The following is a 16160-nucleotide window of genomic DNA, read 5'->3' as shown; positions in this document are numbered from 1 at the left end:
AGACGGTTTTTTCTTGTGTCATGCTAGATTCAACTGGATCACTTACATGTGTGCTTTAGGTACAATGACATTTATGTGCTCGAATCAGCTGAAAATATAACAAGTTATTGTTATTATCAAAACGTTTCTTGACAGAATTTCAGTGTACCATTGTGTATCCGCTTTAACGAGATGCCAAATGAGTCAAATATTAAATTAGAGTTGTTAATTTGAAAATAGTGCTAGCCCCAAGCAAATTAGAGAGGAACTAACCGCTAGCATGCACTGAACCAGAGTGGAACTAATCGCAAGCAAAGTAGAAAGCTCAGGCTTTAAGCTTACTTGACTTACTTTTATAAAGGGAAACCGTGGTTCAGTAGATAATAACCTACTTTGTTTAAAAATTACCTTGACTTATTGACTCATGACTCATGATACATGGACTCATTTGACTCATAATACAGGGGACCTTGACCGTATCATATGCAATATGTCAGTGTATATGCGTTTTTCTAAAAAGCTGTATTTAGGAATCCTTAATAACAAGATGATTCATTATCTGGTTCGATAAATCAACTGTTATCAAAGGTGGCTCGATAGGCAATCCATTAAACGTTACATATTTTCTTTTAATCTTGCCAGTTCCACCGTATTTTCGCTTTTTCTTGCTCATAGATCTTTGTGTAGCTTCCTGGCCAGGAACCTGAAGAAAACTTGGAGTATCTTGATTCGTCAACTGCAAATTTCTATCACTTTCACCAAGCGACGAGCCACTTTCATAAACTGAAATTTTAGCAGTTTCGATGCCGTTGGTAGGATTTATGTAGTATTCCGCGGAGTTAGAGTTTAAATTGTGTAAACGGATAAATAACCGTCTGTCGCTAGGAAAAGCCGAAGTATGGCTTTGCCTTATCGCAAAGAAGTTATCCCCGAGTAAAGTCCTGTATCCGTTTCCTGAACTGACATCAAGTGCGCTGGCAACCTCTTCGTCGACCTCTTTCTGCCTGGTCGTTTTAATACACTGTTTGCAATATCTTGAGCCCATAATTTCACAGAATTCTCTACCGTTTGACTCGTCGTAAAGACAGTTGTAGCAGGTAGCTGTGCTAGTAAAACTGAAAAAAGACGATGGGGAACCGCTGTACGTTGCTGCTCTAGGGCGAAGCAAAATGCCTTCGTCTACTTGCCAAACGTTCTGGTCCGTAACGTCTCCAGTACTTTGTGGTCTTTTGCTCATTTCGATGGTTTTTCCAAACATATTGGATTTTCCTTTTTTTCTCTTCCATTTCGCTGGCTTTTTCTCGTACAAGTTCAACTTCTGCTGCAACATTGTGCTTCGCGGAGTTAAAAATCTCGAAGTTCGCTCCACTGGAATTAAATTGCAGTCATCTCATTGTTATAATCAGCTTGGTCTTAGTTACGGCGAACAACCCGCGAAACGTTGTCGTGGCAAATTAAAGCAATCTTGACACTTCAGTAATAATTATGCAGCATTAAATGCAAAAAGTCTCTCACTTTTTCCTCTCCCAGAATTTTTCAACGTAGCGACGTTAGTTGTATATATCAAAAACGTGAAAAGTTTATTATTTACTTATGCCACGTTTTTTATTTATCAAAACTTTTGAATAGCGCTTTCAAGTCAATTAGAAGCTAAGTGCCAATAATAATCTCGCGCATTGGAAGCTTTCTTTGCCAAACAAAAACAAAGGGGGCTTAAGGTAGTACAAAAGATTTATAATCCATCTTTCATTTCACAACTGCATGGTAATATTCCCCTGTGTAATGGCATATAGACGTCATCTGTGGCTTAAAAATTAACTCATGCAAAACACGTTTGATAGACTAGACACATAGTTTTGCAGTGATCGGGCTTTTTCCGTTATTTCGCTGGTCAATATATACAAGACTTTTGAAGCCAAATAATCGTTGATCACTACGCATTATATATATATTTACTTACTGACCGTGAGGTAGTCGTTATATCCCTGACTTAAAGGCCACTTTAAGGTAACCGTTATCCAAATAATAACTTGACAGTTACTTTTGGATCAGCAGTCAACTTTAAAAACTTAAAGCTTCTGGACTACTAAATGGCTACTCTTCGATTGTTATATATATATATATTTGAACGAGCTAAGGAAGCCGTTGTTTTGATGAATGTTTTGTACGTAAAGGAAGTCAAAAGAAGCACAAATTAGGTCTGAGGCAAAAAACAAAATTGGAGTACATTATAACGGATTTCATTTGGGTAAACTTGAAAAACTCGCGCCAACTTCGGGAGTCTTTGGAAATCATCGGGTCAACTCCGGAAACTTCGGAAGAATTCGTGTCACCTTTGGAAAGAAAACTAATGGGTACTGCTAAGGAGTACAATTTGGGACTAAATGTACTGCTCTCGTTCAATAATAATCCACTGATTTAGTTCAGTGTACTATAGTAAAAATATTGATGGAAATGGTGTTGACCGACGGGTGGAGGTGGAGGGGGGGGGAGGGGTGAGGTAGGGAAAAGGAAGACGAAAAAGGCAAGTTGGGTTGAGTTGTCATATAACTGCAAGTACAGAGAGGTGTTACTATGTCAAACAAAGAATCTTAAACGACAGAATGGCAATGAGTTCGGGATCTGTCTCGTAAAATATTTTTTCGTTTAAGTAGACTTTCGTTGAAGTAGTTTTTTTTTTACTTTTTTTCTTTTCTTTCGCTTGTTTATACTGTATAATAGCGTGCGAGCAGGCTCACGTTTGGGAATACACGCGCGGGTGGCGAAGCCGGGCGAACGAGTCAGCAAGCAAAGCGATCCCGCTCGCTCGCCGACTCGTTCTCGTGGATGGTTTGATAATGGTTCTTATCAGAGGAGAGCAACCAAAACATACAACTGATTCCTTGAAGTACTTTATTATAATCAATGATGAAAATCATTTCATTTCTGATGTATTTGACAATCATATAAAGTATACCATAAAGTTCCCTTTGATGACATTTCGATTGATCTAACTTTACATCCGAGACCTATTCAAGCTCACCGGTGTCCTGAGTTTCACCATCTTTCCCCTTGATGACATATTTTGGTGACTTGACAGTGTAAGTAGTGCCATCAGTGTTTTCGCATTCACCGACGACCTGGTACACTGTGACTTCATCTCCCGCTTTCACCGGTACACTAATTTCATGGCTTACTTGTTCAAAACTGTTGGTAGTTGTGCTGTGACTCCAGTCGTACCCAGTGGTTCCTGAAACGCCGATTTTCGCTGTAAAAACTCCAAGTACATCAACAGCGACTTCGCCTGATACAGTAATGCTTGTACTTCCTCCTGAAGAAAAGGACTTGGCAGCAGACATTCCTCGTGTGATTGTTACTTTCATGTTGGCTGTTTCAGATCCTTGGTGGTGAAGAATTTTTAAGGCATCTAGCTGTGAAAATGCAATATTGCAGTCTACTTTAGCTTATTATTCAACTTTCCACGCTTTGTATATCATTCAACTGAAGATGACATAGGTTTCTGTCGAAACATGTCTTGTAAACTAAAAAAAAAATGTCGTTTTTGATTCTTTAAAGTGTTATACTCAATTTATTCTAGAGCTACTTTGTTCCACTGACAAAAGGGTTTATCAAAGATAGGGATTTGATTGTTGACGGCGGGCTGGCTGACTGACTGACTGACTGACTGACTGACTGACTGACTCAATGACTGACTGTTCGACTGACTGATTGACTTACTGACTTACTGACTTACTGACTGACTGACGGACTGACGGACCAACAGACTGACGGACTGACGGACTGACAGACTGACGGACTGACAGACTGACGGACTGAAGGACTGACGGACTGACGGACTGACGGACGGATGGACTGACAGACAGACGGATAGGACTGACTGACTAACTGACTAACAGTAACAGTAACAGTAAATCTTTAAATCTTTTTGACTGAGCGACTGACCGACGGACTGAGTAATTCACTCACTGACTCTTTGTGGAAACTTTGGCTCATAATTAGTATCAATCGTAAGCTTACAAAATCTGCGATTGTTGGACAAATTTTCCATAATATAAATACTACACCTTCTCTATCGAAATAAAATAAAAATCGTACCTTGTCAGTTGGCTCACAATCTATCTTGCAACTTCGGAAAATTAAATAAGCAGGAAAAAAAAAACAGAATAGAGAAATAAGTTAGACTCCACACTAAGGGGATGAAAACCAAAACAACTTTTGACGGAGCTTTTATTCATGCGTAAACTGATACTAACAAAATATATTAAAGTGCTACTATGACCAAAATTTTTGTTTTTCTTTTCGTCTTTTTCTAAAGTCAATTTGTTCAATAAGTCTATATTTAACTAGCGCGCTAGAATTTAGAACGTTGCGAGCGATATAAGCCTTGAAATAGCTTGCCGAAAATGGTGGAAAACCCGTCCGCCATTACTCGGACGTCTAAAGTGAGCCAGCGACTGTACTGAAAAGCGGATTTACGCATGAGTTGGTTCGTGACCTCATATGCGCATCGTCGCTTCGAGCTTCGAGTGTTCCAAGAGAGAATATACTGAGAATTAACAGGGTTATAAAAGATATTTCTTCGACAAATTCTTCGTCTAGTTTGCCCGGTGGCGAAACCGAAGAGAGCCGCAACGAAGAGACATTGCAATTTAGCGGTATCGTTTCTTATAATGAGAATTTAAAGCCGTTTGCCGTCGGTCTAAAGGGCAATGTTTGTATGCAAATACTTCAATATTTATTTCATTCGATGAGGTTTTGGCGCTGTATGCCTACAACGAAGCTGCCGTCTTCTTGTCCAATCGAAGCACCGATCGAAGAAGCCTCGAAGAACAAAGAGGAACGGCGATTCATGGACTACATACGTTTGAATACATGGTATGATGAGAACAACGTAATTGAATAGCAAATGTCTGCAATGTTTGAATTAATAGAGCTGCGTATACAAAAAGTCATTTAGGTTGCTATTGCCGTTTGCGAAGGATTGAAATGATCTTAACTGTTGTTTTCATTCTTATAATCTATCATACACGCCATGGGCATAAAATCTATCTCAGCTGTTTATTCCGAAAAAAGCTTTATAAACATGAAATAATGTAAAATTTATACAGAAAAATTAAAGTCAACAAGATGGTGCAGGTGATAAATGGATTTAGCTCCTTAAGTTTTATACAGTTTTACCTTCGTTGACTACAAAACAGGTAATAAAACAGGTAATAAGTGTTTTAATGGGTAATAACACTTCAGACATCCAGCTTCAGCTAGCATTCAGTATTCCTGTTTCTTAAAATAAGAAAACCATTTGAATGCTGTATAGAGTCCTTCACTCTATTTACTGATAATGTTATGAAACTGGCCCACATTAGTAGCAGCAAAACTGGGTAGGAGTAGTTTTTCTTATTCATTTCACCCATTTGTTTTCCTCTTGGCCCAGTGATTTCTTGATGATAAAAATAACTGAAACAATATATGCACAACATGGGAACAAGTAAAATAATGTTAAGGGTATAAAGTTTTAAGTTCATAAACGGGAACACCTGGACCTCGAACAAACACTGGGACCTTGATCAAACGTTTCCAGTTTTGAACCGGCATTTAAATGAAGCCTGCGTTGAGTCGGGGTCTGGCGTCTACTCAAGAAAATATGGTATATGCAATACGACAGTGGCTCTTTCTAGAGAATATCACTGGCAGTACATTGTGCATCTGCAGTATGTGTATGTAATTGAGAGTTCAATTTTGGGACTAATCTTGTGTCAACTTAACGTGACTGTAAACAAGCCAGCTCCGTGTACCACCCTAAATAAACAGACACCCTATTGGAGACAGTTTTCTCCTTTCATAAGGGGTTAATTCCCATAAATGTGCTTCAAAATTGCTCCCTTGATGCAAAAAGGCAAAGTCTGCATGCAAGCCTACTTGCCCATCAGGCCAAAGCATATCTTGGTTTAAGTAGGATTAAGCAGCGTGGATGAGATGGAAGTACAATTGCATCACAGGTTTAACCTCCCCACTCCCCCCACATACATGTAAAGACACTGGTCTGGGCTCACACCTGAACAGCTTGATTCAGAGTCTTGCGCATTGACCATTAGGTCACCGCACCTAAATCAAAACAACTACCCCATTGCTATGACAACATTTTTATTTATGGTACAGGTTTGACTGTATTTGTTGTCGGCTTCGCAGTACATGTATACTCTTTAAATAAATACATATATAATGGTTGCAAGGGTCCTTCGTGACCTCAAAATTACCTGCATGTAACAAAAAGGCAAGGTCTGCATGCAAGTCTAGTTGCCCATCAAGCAAGCTTATCTTGGCTAAGTAGGATTAAGCAACCAGGAGTATTTCTACTTCCCCCCCTGGATGAGATGCAAGTATAAGTTCATCAAAGGTTTACCCCCCCCCCCCCCCCTCTGGTCACACCATCAATTTGCCAGTTCCCATTCTACACTTGGAGAGGAGGCACCATGAGAGTAGTCTTGCCCAAGAACACAGGACAATGACACCAGTAAGAGTTCACACCTGAACCGCTTGATCCAGAGTCCGACAACTTACACTTAGGCCACTGCACCTCAATCAATACAACATTTTTATTTATGGTACAGATTTGACTGTACTTGTGTTAGAAATTATGATGGATCAGCAGCTCAAGATAGTCTGAAATTCAGCCGTCCTCTCGTCCCTCAAGAGTTCTCTGGCACATTCACATGATTTATTGTTGGCTACTACATTCTCAACTTATGAACAAAAAGAGCATTCCAAAAAATAAATATATTGCAAACTTAAAATAAAGAGTAGCTAGGATTTCAACAGTGCTCTGTTGCACACAGCATAAGTGATTGGCACAGGTCATAACTATAGCTCATGGCCCCTGTTGTACTTAAATATAATAAAGATTTACTGAGTAAAATCCGGATAGCATGTATGTCTCTGAGACAGGCTAACAGTGTTCTATCCTGAGAAAATGTTTATGAATACTATTCTAAGTGCACAATGAAGTACAGTCCTACTGTAGTGTTTTACATTGCATGGCAGAAATAAACAAGTGACCAACACTGAAGACGTACGCGTGCTGGTGAGTTTATTAAGACTGCAGAGTATACAGAGGACTACAATGGAAACATTCTCAGTACATATAATCAGTAAAAACATATTGCTAAGCTTTGCATCCTTCTGTATGTACTTTCACATAATGTACCGCCTCGTGCGAATTTATTTAAGTTTATTTGTACAATAGAGGATATAATTCAGAAACATACAGGCCGATTTGCCCTGAAGTATTTACAATTAATTTAAAAATGACTATTCTAGAACACGAGCGCTTGAACAACAGAAGTAAATTACGCCACTCACCCAATGTTTTGCTTCTAAGAAGTAGCGAATACAGTAAACTCACTGTAGATAATTCGAAGCGTTCTATTCTATTCACTTCCCTTGGATAGTTGAAGAAGTTAACCTCACAATGGTTGCAGGGAGAAATATCTATAAAGCATTTCCAAGAGTACAAGTTTCCCTCAAAGTTATCAGACGATCTATTATCTTGCGTGGTTCGGGCGAGTTAAGATGTCACGAAATTTCGCCTCTTGAGTTGTTTTCTGCCACTATGTTGTGCAAAAGTGACCTGGAGATGCCTTGAAGTATGTTTAACATTTGCGCAGTAGATAAGGTTTCTACATCACTACAGATTAAAAAGAAAACCAATGTTTTTCCAGATCGGTCACTCCAGCCTTCGAAGCAGCCATTTTGTTGATGCGCATATGACGTCAGCATGCTATCGCCCCAACTAGTTCCAGATCTCTATTTGGTCCTCGGACATTTTTGAATCTAGTAATGGCGGCAAGCCAAAGCCGAAGTTTACGCGTGAAATAAGTGGTCTTCCAATTCGAATTTGAACTTAAAATTTGGCAAGGTTACTATTTAATGTAAGTACTTTCAAAAACCGAAGAGAAAAGGGAAGGTAAAATTTTGATCATAGTACCACTTTAAGTTTTCACAGCTAAATGTTACACGCTATGCCTTATCCCTATTCTTTTCTTCCTACAAAGGTCCCTGGTTTTGGATCGCCGTTTTTGTATAATAAAAACAATAGAGTGTTTTTGTCTCGGAACTATCGGTCTGATTGTTGCCCCTTGGAAATTTGATGTTCTTAAAACTAGCATATTAGCCCTCGAAACTTGCTTCTCGGGCTAATATTTGTTTTAAGAAAATCAAATTTCCGCGGGGAAACTATCAGCCAATAGTTCTTCGACAGAAACACTCTATTGTTTAAATATATAAAAATAAAGGATAAAAAGTGTTCTTATATGGAAAGAAATATAAAATATCGATACGTACACTGCTCTGTAAGTTGTCGAGATGTCAGCATCATGGTCTAAACTTCTATCCAATCCTGTGACCTCACAGTCACCATTAGTAGTCTGAGTGCTCCCACAGAAGTTGTAACAGTGGCAGTGTGAGATGACTTTTTTAGTTTCCCCGTCAATAATACGGCCATCGCCAAAGCAAGGATCGAACTTTCTGAATATTCTATTGGGTGTGCTGTATATTCTCGTCCAGTGATCCCAACTTTTTTCTTGACATTCCTCCTTCAACTTTTCAAGATTTTCTGCATTCATGAACTCACAGGTTTTGTGGCGTTGTGCATACGGGTCGGGAGCGCGGTCAAAATTACAGGAACCCAATACACAGTCAGTACCGTCGGCTTCAGCTTTTTGTCTACATTCTTCTTTTCCCGCACATTCCAGGCGATTCCTTCTATATTTTTTTGCTATCCAACAGAAATTGGTTCTTCCAGAGCCGGAACTACTCGGGCAGTCTTCCATGGCACAAAATCCTTCCACGCAACTGAAAATGAAATAATTACGTCAGTATTAAGTCCTTGTACATGACATTTCAAAACTTTAAAATATCTCGACAAAGACCTTGTATATACTTTGATTCTTTGTTTATCGTCGATGAGATGCTACTCACCCATAACGTCTACCGCTTACAACGGCAGTCAAGAACATTTGCATCACTAATACAAGAGCAAGTCCAATGATCAGCTTTTTAAACATCGTGTCAACTTTCTGCCTCGCAACGTGTTTTTCCTAAGGTGAGAAAATCACAAAACATGGAGCAATGCTAAAAGTAATGTTACTAAATTTTGAAAACGCAGGAGAAAGCACCGCCAAAAAAGATAAAAAAGAAAAACAATCTGACGTATTTTATCTGCTTTAAAACACAGGTGACTATCTACTGGACTTCCTCCGAGATAACTGCCCCTGAATTTTAATATTATTATCCGTCATGAAAGGAAATTTCTTTGAAGCTAGCTTTAATGTTATCTTCGACCTTGGCCAACGACTTTTCTTACACCCACACTCCACGACCCACCACTTCCACCCACGTCCATGCTGCCCTGCGACTGGTAGGTGCAGTTTTCATTTCTCCCCCGATTGGTAGAAAACTAACATACCAGTAATCTGCGCAGGTTTACTGTCCGATGGAATAACTTCACTGTCCTGCCTCGACACGAAGGTGAAAAATGCTTGAATTATCGCAAAGACTAAGGGCAATGAATGGCAATAGTTAAAACAGTGGAACCTAGATTTAACGAAATACCAAGGGGCTGATGAAATTTGTTCGTTATATCGACGTTTCGTTATATCGAGGTACTGTTTCATACTTTTTACTGTAACTTTGGCTGGGCTAAAGAACATCGTTTCCTATTTAACAAGGGACTGATGAAATTTGTTCGTTGTATCGATGTTTCGTTGTATCGAGGTACTGGTCCATACTTTTTACTGTAACCTTGGCTGGGCTGAAGAATATCGTTTGCTATTTAACCGAGGACTTCGTTATATAGAGGTTCGTTAAATCGAGGGTTCCACTGTAGTTAGACCCTTGGCGTCGAAAGCTCGATTTGAATATTCACTTTAGCTAATGCATTTACTAGTTTCGCGTCTGTTTAATATAACTTGAATAGTTTTCGGTGGTTTAAGATTATCACCTACACGACGGTATAGAAAATAAGTATTTCGAAGGTAAGAGTGGAAAAATGTCAAACTTGGGAAAACCGTATCCTCAATTACCCAAGCTATTTTAAAAAACTTTGAAAGGAACATCGCCTACAGGTTGTCCCGTACTTGCGTGGGTTATTTTTAGTCAAATTTCCAAGTGAATTCATTTTTATACATTCTAATTCATTGTTCTCGAAGTTTTAACATCTGTAACACTGAGACAAAGTTTTACATGCAACATCAACATATCAGTTAAGTTCTAATCTTATGGCTTTTGACAGGTATTCGAAACTTTAGTTTTTAAATAAAAGTAGATGCAGGCTTCTGTAATAAAAAGAAATATATCTACTACCGCTTGAAGTAAGTTTACGTCGAAAGCCAATTGCGTTCTCCAGATGACTTTCTTGTTTCATAAGGTTTAATAGAAGAAATCGTCTTAACCGCTACCATTTAGTTTCATCGTGTTTAAAAGACTAACTTGAGAGTGAGCATGAAAAATTCAAATAAAACATTTTAATACATGTATTGAGGCGAGTAAGCCCGTGTGAACTTTTTTGAAGAGAAGCGTTCTTCCGTCAAACTTATCATGTATTGTCGGTAAAAAAAAACTTTTCAAGAATTGGTATCTAAGTAAGAGTGTATTTGTTAGTCTCTTCTTTGCAAAAGAATCAACTTGGAACGAGTGTCAAAACTGAAACAATCAGACGATGAAATTCATATCGAGAGAGTGACTACAAGAAAAATGAAGAGCGTCAAAATCTTGAACAGTTCGAACTTACCGATCTTGTCTGATGTACTCTTTTTCCGAAGCCTTAGGAAGAAATCCTCTCAGACTGTGATGTGGTTCAAAGTTAAAATTTTGCACATTTAAAACCCAGCATCAATTATTCAGTCCTCACTAAATGTTCCGTGCACCAATCATGGCCGGTTCAGTGTAAAATAGGGGGCGGGTTCAAAGACCTTACAATTTTGTTTCTTGTACTTAGTAACTGTCTGGATAGTCTATAATCGACAAAACAATTATTAATATTCTTTTACATTCTGAGAAATGACACATGGAAAAAATAGCGGAAATCCATGGCGTAAAAATTACAAGTTTTGAAAGTTTTTCGTACGACACATTCCCAATTACATAATTAATGCAATACGTCCTCTTCGCTGATTGGACAATTTAGTTTCTTCATTTGGAGCTCTAATGCGCGATAAAACATTTCTCAAATGACTACATCGAAATATTTCTCCTTTGTCGAGAACCATCCAAGCACAACGTCTATTGCCACCAACAGGCTCCCTGTTGAGACATGCTTTAAATTCAGTCTAAATAATACGAATGGGTTAGTTGGTCTGGAATGCAACATTGAAGCGAATTCCGTCCATTTTCTAGACATATAGCATTCAATGTTGTATTATTTCAGATAAACGTTATCATGTTATAAAGCCAGGCGATTTTCAGCTAGTCTTTTTCAGAAAACATATTAAATATTTATACAACTTCAGAAAATGAATTCAATGAAGGCATAACGACTGATCCGTTCGTCCGTGTGGGAGGTGTTGTAAAGAAATCGAAAGGACGCATGTTGAGAAAACCTGCAGAACTGAGGGATGAGCTGTCTTGGTGTGCGTGGATACATCAGCCGTACGAAGGGCATTGGATGGAAAAGCCAGAGACAAGGCATTGATGTTGAAATACCTATCCATAAAACGTTGATAAGAACACTGCCTACAAGTTCCCCCTGGCACGAAATCATGAAGTCTCCAGGAAGTTAAGTTGCTTCAGTTACTGATTTAAAGTAATGTGAATATGCGACTTCACTTTTTATAGACTTCAAACTACTGTTCATGAAGTTTCAACTTTGTGTTCGTATAACAGGTGGACATTGAGGTGGGCCCGTTGCTATTTTGTAACTTTGTAACTTTGAGCGCGTTGCTCAACGAGTTTGCCTATTGAAAGCAGAAAGGTCTATGAAAAGTCCCTTGGTCGGGAAGAAACGCTGCGCCAGACTAGCAACGATCTTTGTTATTATCACAGTAACTGACAACTTCTATTGTCAATTTAGGAATAAAGCTTGATTTATAGAATTCATGATTCCATTTAGTTTCGATTCGGTCACTCGATAAAAGTAAACATTTTGACCAAGTCAATCTCGAAAGTCAATCCATAACTTTCAGTGCGGACCAAGAACTCGGTGAAAAGATAACTAAGTGATTCTTCTGGGCTCAAAGAGAAATAATTAATTTGAATTCGTTCTTCTCTTTACTTTGCTGTTACGGGTACATCTTTTACTTCCTTTACAGTTGAATATTTAACGATTATTATAAGTGCGAATCACTGAATAATTGTTTTATTAAATTCTCACATCGGTTATTTTATTAGTAGAAATTTTGAACAACTCTTACTACCTTATATCGCATTTTTTTTAATGTCGATAAAATGATCTGGACATTTTAGGACTTCTTTCAGTTTAACCGTATTACGTATGAAAAGGCCGCAAATCGTTAGCACGTGCTGTTCACATTGTAAACTGAATGAAAAACGCGAAGAAAGCGAACAGAAAAAAATATTTTGAAAAATACTCCTCTCAAAATCTCCTCTAATATTAAGATCTACAAGGTCTACATCATGAAGCGTTATGACAAATGATTTATTTTAGGTGAATAGTAAGATCCAAAATATTTGACGAGCTGAGCATTATCTTCATTGTACAGATCAAAAGCAGCGGTTTTAACAATTTTCTTCAGTTCCCGCGGCTGACCAAGACTAGGAAATTAATCGTGTTGAAATGGAAGTGAGCTCAGAGGAATCAGCTTTTCTGAATCAAAGGACGAAATAAATTTTCAACAGCTACACAGATGGAGAGAGCAAGATTGAACTCGCTGCAGATTATTCACTCTTGGTGTTGTTTGTCCCGACAAATTACGCCCTCGATCATTTCCGATGTTTATTAAGCTGGTTCGAAAGCGTTGCCTTGCTGAAACTACCTGTAGAAGGGTTGTATAGTTTCACTTGAATAATCTGTGGCCCTCTTAATATTATATCTGTTAAAATATTAAATACAATAAAATAAGAACGTTAAAACTATGGCTAAACTATAAGAATAGTGTGATGAAATAAAATACAAAAAAAACACGAGACAAAATCAGTAAAGATAACTGTTTAAGGTATAGCTAAATTACAGAAAAAATTTAAAAGCTGCTGGTCTTGCCAAAAAATAATCTTTCAAAGAGAATTTCTAAAGGAATTTTAATTCTTAAAATGGTCGTCGTTTTCCGCATGAATAAGGGGTAACCTGTTTCAAGCCTGACAAGCAGTCGCAGTAAATGTTTTTCCTCTTTCAGTTTGACGTTTGAAAACTGGACGATTTATATTGAAGTTGGCATGTCTAGCCTGCTGAGAATGAGTCTCGCTAGTAAGCTAAAGTAAACTTTTGAGATAGATGGGTACATGTCCCCGTTAACACTTTTATATAATACAGCACTTAGCTAGTTTAGCCTGTCGGAAATGGTATCCAGCTAAGTTTTTTGAACAGTTCGACAGAAGAGGCTTCATTTCGCATTTGGTGTCCAGGATAATTCTAGAAGCCCTCTTCTGCAGCCTTAGAATTCTAACTATGATTTGAGGAAATGTTTATCACAGCTGGTCCAAAACACATGCACCTCCAATATCGATCCGTTGGCTTCCACTCTATGCTAATAAAGAAACAATTTAAAAGTAATTGAAGTAAAAAAGAGACGCCGATAATCCATCAATATTCAAAATAAAAGCTGTGCAAAAATACAATGAATGAAACTGTACACATGCCAAGATCATGAATAGATCAGTTCAGATTAAACCAGGTTAGTATTTCATTTTAAACAAGCCGAGCTAATAAGGTGCTCGAATAAGGACAAAATTACGTAAGCTGCAAGTAAGTTGCTGCTTGTCAAACACCTTAAATTAAACTCTGTAATTTAAAGATAGTGTGTGTGCAATTACACAGACTTGAAATAAACTTCATTTCTTTCTCATTTAGCTAAGTGGGAATCTAACATCTGTTAGCCTGAAACAGTTTGGAACTTGTTTATGGTCGTTCGAGATGGCCTCTTTACTTTAGAGAATAATTAATTTGTGTATGTGGTATTAGAACATAACTGCCTTATCAAGCTTCCGTGCAAAAAAAATCGTTTTTTAAAATTTTATTCCCTTTTTTTAACTCGTCGAATTTTTTACCGCGAAAGCTTGAAAATTGGATGAATTAGCTTCTGCTATTTATAATAACGTGCGACGATCACTTCGGAGAAACTGATATTCTTAAATTCCTGGGGAGAGAACACGGGTGTTCACTTCTGTCATTGACTAAATTTGGTAAAATTGTATATCAGATTTAAAAAAAAATCAGCTGGAAGTGACTAGTTAAAAATAACTCTGCATGACATTTATACGATGGAAATAATACTTAAAAGGAAGGACAAGCAATAGATGCTACCATAAGTTGTTTCTTCGGAACTGGATCGAGCGCACAACCGAGCAAATTTCCTCACTTGTTTTATTCATTCGACTGCGAATTGGAACATGCAGTTAGCAAGTGAAGCACTCAATTCCACAATGGAAATGATGCTTAACAGAAATTCAACCGACAACGGTTCTTCTCTGGCAAACACTACGCATCCTGGTGTTGGACGCAACCCATTGGAAGCTTTTTACAAGGCTGCCTTTGGTTCAGCAGTTTCTTCATCATTGTGTCCTCGTTCGTCACCATTTTAGCCAACGGCCTTCTTCTTCTCGCCTTCTGCGTTGATCCATTAAAAATCTTTCGCAACCCAACCACATATTTTCTCATCGGTTTGGCCATAGTCGACTTACTTACAGCAGTGGTTCAAGAACCCATATACGCCACCTGTTTCATGTTGCTGTACTTTCAACATCCTTCAAAAAGTAAATGCGTACCTTTCATGAACGCTGGAAGGTATCTCGGAGCTTTTGCTATGACCACATCGTTCCTGATAGAATCCCGCTTTTCGCCTTTACAGTAACGCAGTATGTCGTGGTTTCATCGCCTCTAAAGTACGGCCGCTTGGTGTCAAAGAAGAAAGTTTTGATCAGTGTAGCAATCATCTATCTTTACTCATCAACGTTCTGGTGTCTGCAATTAATGGATGTATCTAAAAAAGTTCAGAGCATCATGGACACGTTCATTCACAGCTATTTCTCGACCTTTGTCACTATCGCTGTCTACATCCTTTTACATCTCGTGATGAGAAAGAAGATGGCGGCTGGAAACTCGCTTCGAGGCCAAACGGGGACACAAGACAGCGGAAAGCACATCCAAGTGCAGCGCAACTTTGTCCGTGTGAATTTCTTGCTGCTTGCCGTGTTGATTATATGTAGCACGCCCTCAGCTGTCGCCTGGACAAGAAACTTGTTTATTGTCGACAATGTCCGTTCCGTCAATGATCTGATTTTTAGTCTTATGGTGGATAACATACTTTACCTGAAATTCCTGTTAGACCCGTTCGTGTACGCGTGGCGCATGCCGAAGTATCGAGAATCCCTCAAGAAAATCATTTGCCGCAAAAATATCGACAGGGAAACGAATCGAAACGGAAACGACAATAGGTTAGCAGTTGGAAGAGTTCGTCATAGCGGTTTGTCGACAGTGGAACTGAACAGATCAGCGATAACTTTACTAAGCTTTAAAAATATCGAGGAGTCGATCGCTCCTACGATTTGAACGTTCTGTTTGACAACTATCGATAAAATTTGTTAACTTACCCATTTAAGAAGTTAGTAAATTAAGAAGAGGCGAGTTAAACCTATGGACAAAAAATTACGTAACTAATATTTTGTTCAGTGTTCTTCTTAAAAGTGATCCAAGTGATCTTCGTATTCTTGAAGTTGTTTTTTAGTGTCAGTAATAAAGGTAATTAGGAAATTTTTTGAAACGATGTTTGACTCGAGCAGCTTACATTGGTTTAACAATTCTTTTTATTGTATACATTATTGTGTTCTTTTATGAAAATATCAAAAATATATACCGTAACCCGAATATATATTAAAGGAAGACAAGCATTGTTTTATTCGGCTTTTTCAATGACGATCATGTGATATTATTTGTAAACAGTAGTTTCTGTCGTAAGGATTGTGATATATTTGTTGGTCATTGCTCATTTAGAACTCGATGGAAGTACCCTCCAAATATT

At 38.2% G+C, this 16160-nt stretch overlaps 2 protein-coding genes and 1 pseudogene across 2 annotated transcripts; 1 reads left to right on the top strand and 2 right to left on the bottom strand.

Moving 5' to 3' along the window:
- Window positions 1–171: 171 nt before the first annotated feature.
- LOC144648413 (uncharacterized) lies at window positions 172–1309 on the bottom strand. Its single transcript, XM_078507980.1, has one exon. It carries the CDS (start codon window positions 1307–1309, stop codon window positions 506–508), a length of 804 nt encoding a protein of 267 aa, XP_078364106.1. The 3' UTR covers window positions 172–505.
- Window positions 1310–2865: 1556 nt separating this feature from the next.
- On the bottom strand, window positions 2866–10883 carry LOC144656356 (uncharacterized). The gene is made up of 5 exons (XM_078516587.1): window positions 10763–10883; window positions 8953–9071; window positions 8317–8826; window positions 4075–4105; window positions 2866–3389 (listed from the first exon to the last, which is right to left on the bottom strand). The coding sequence occupies exons 2-5, from the start codon at window positions 9036–9038 to the stop codon at window positions 2988–2990; spliced, it is 1029 nt and encodes a 342-aa protein (XP_078372713.1). The 5' UTR covers window positions 9039–9071; window positions 10763–10883; the 3' UTR covers window positions 2866–2987.
- A 3649-nt stretch (window positions 10884–14532) lies between these two features.
- Window positions 14533–15691, top strand: LOC144644828 (uncharacterized; annotated as a pseudogene).
- The last annotated feature ends 469 nt before the right edge of the window (window positions 15692–16160 follow it).

Source organism: Oculina patagonica, chromosome 1 (genome assembly GCF_052425735.1).
Source record: "Oculina patagonica isolate OP01 chromosome 1, crgOcupat, whole genome shotgun sequence".
NCBI classification, from domain to species: Eukaryota; Metazoa; Cnidaria; class Anthozoa; order Scleractinia; family Oculinidae; genus Oculina; species Oculina patagonica.
The sequence above is the reverse complement of the archived record's forward strand: the minus strand, read 5'-3'. Positions and strand labels throughout refer to the sequence as shown.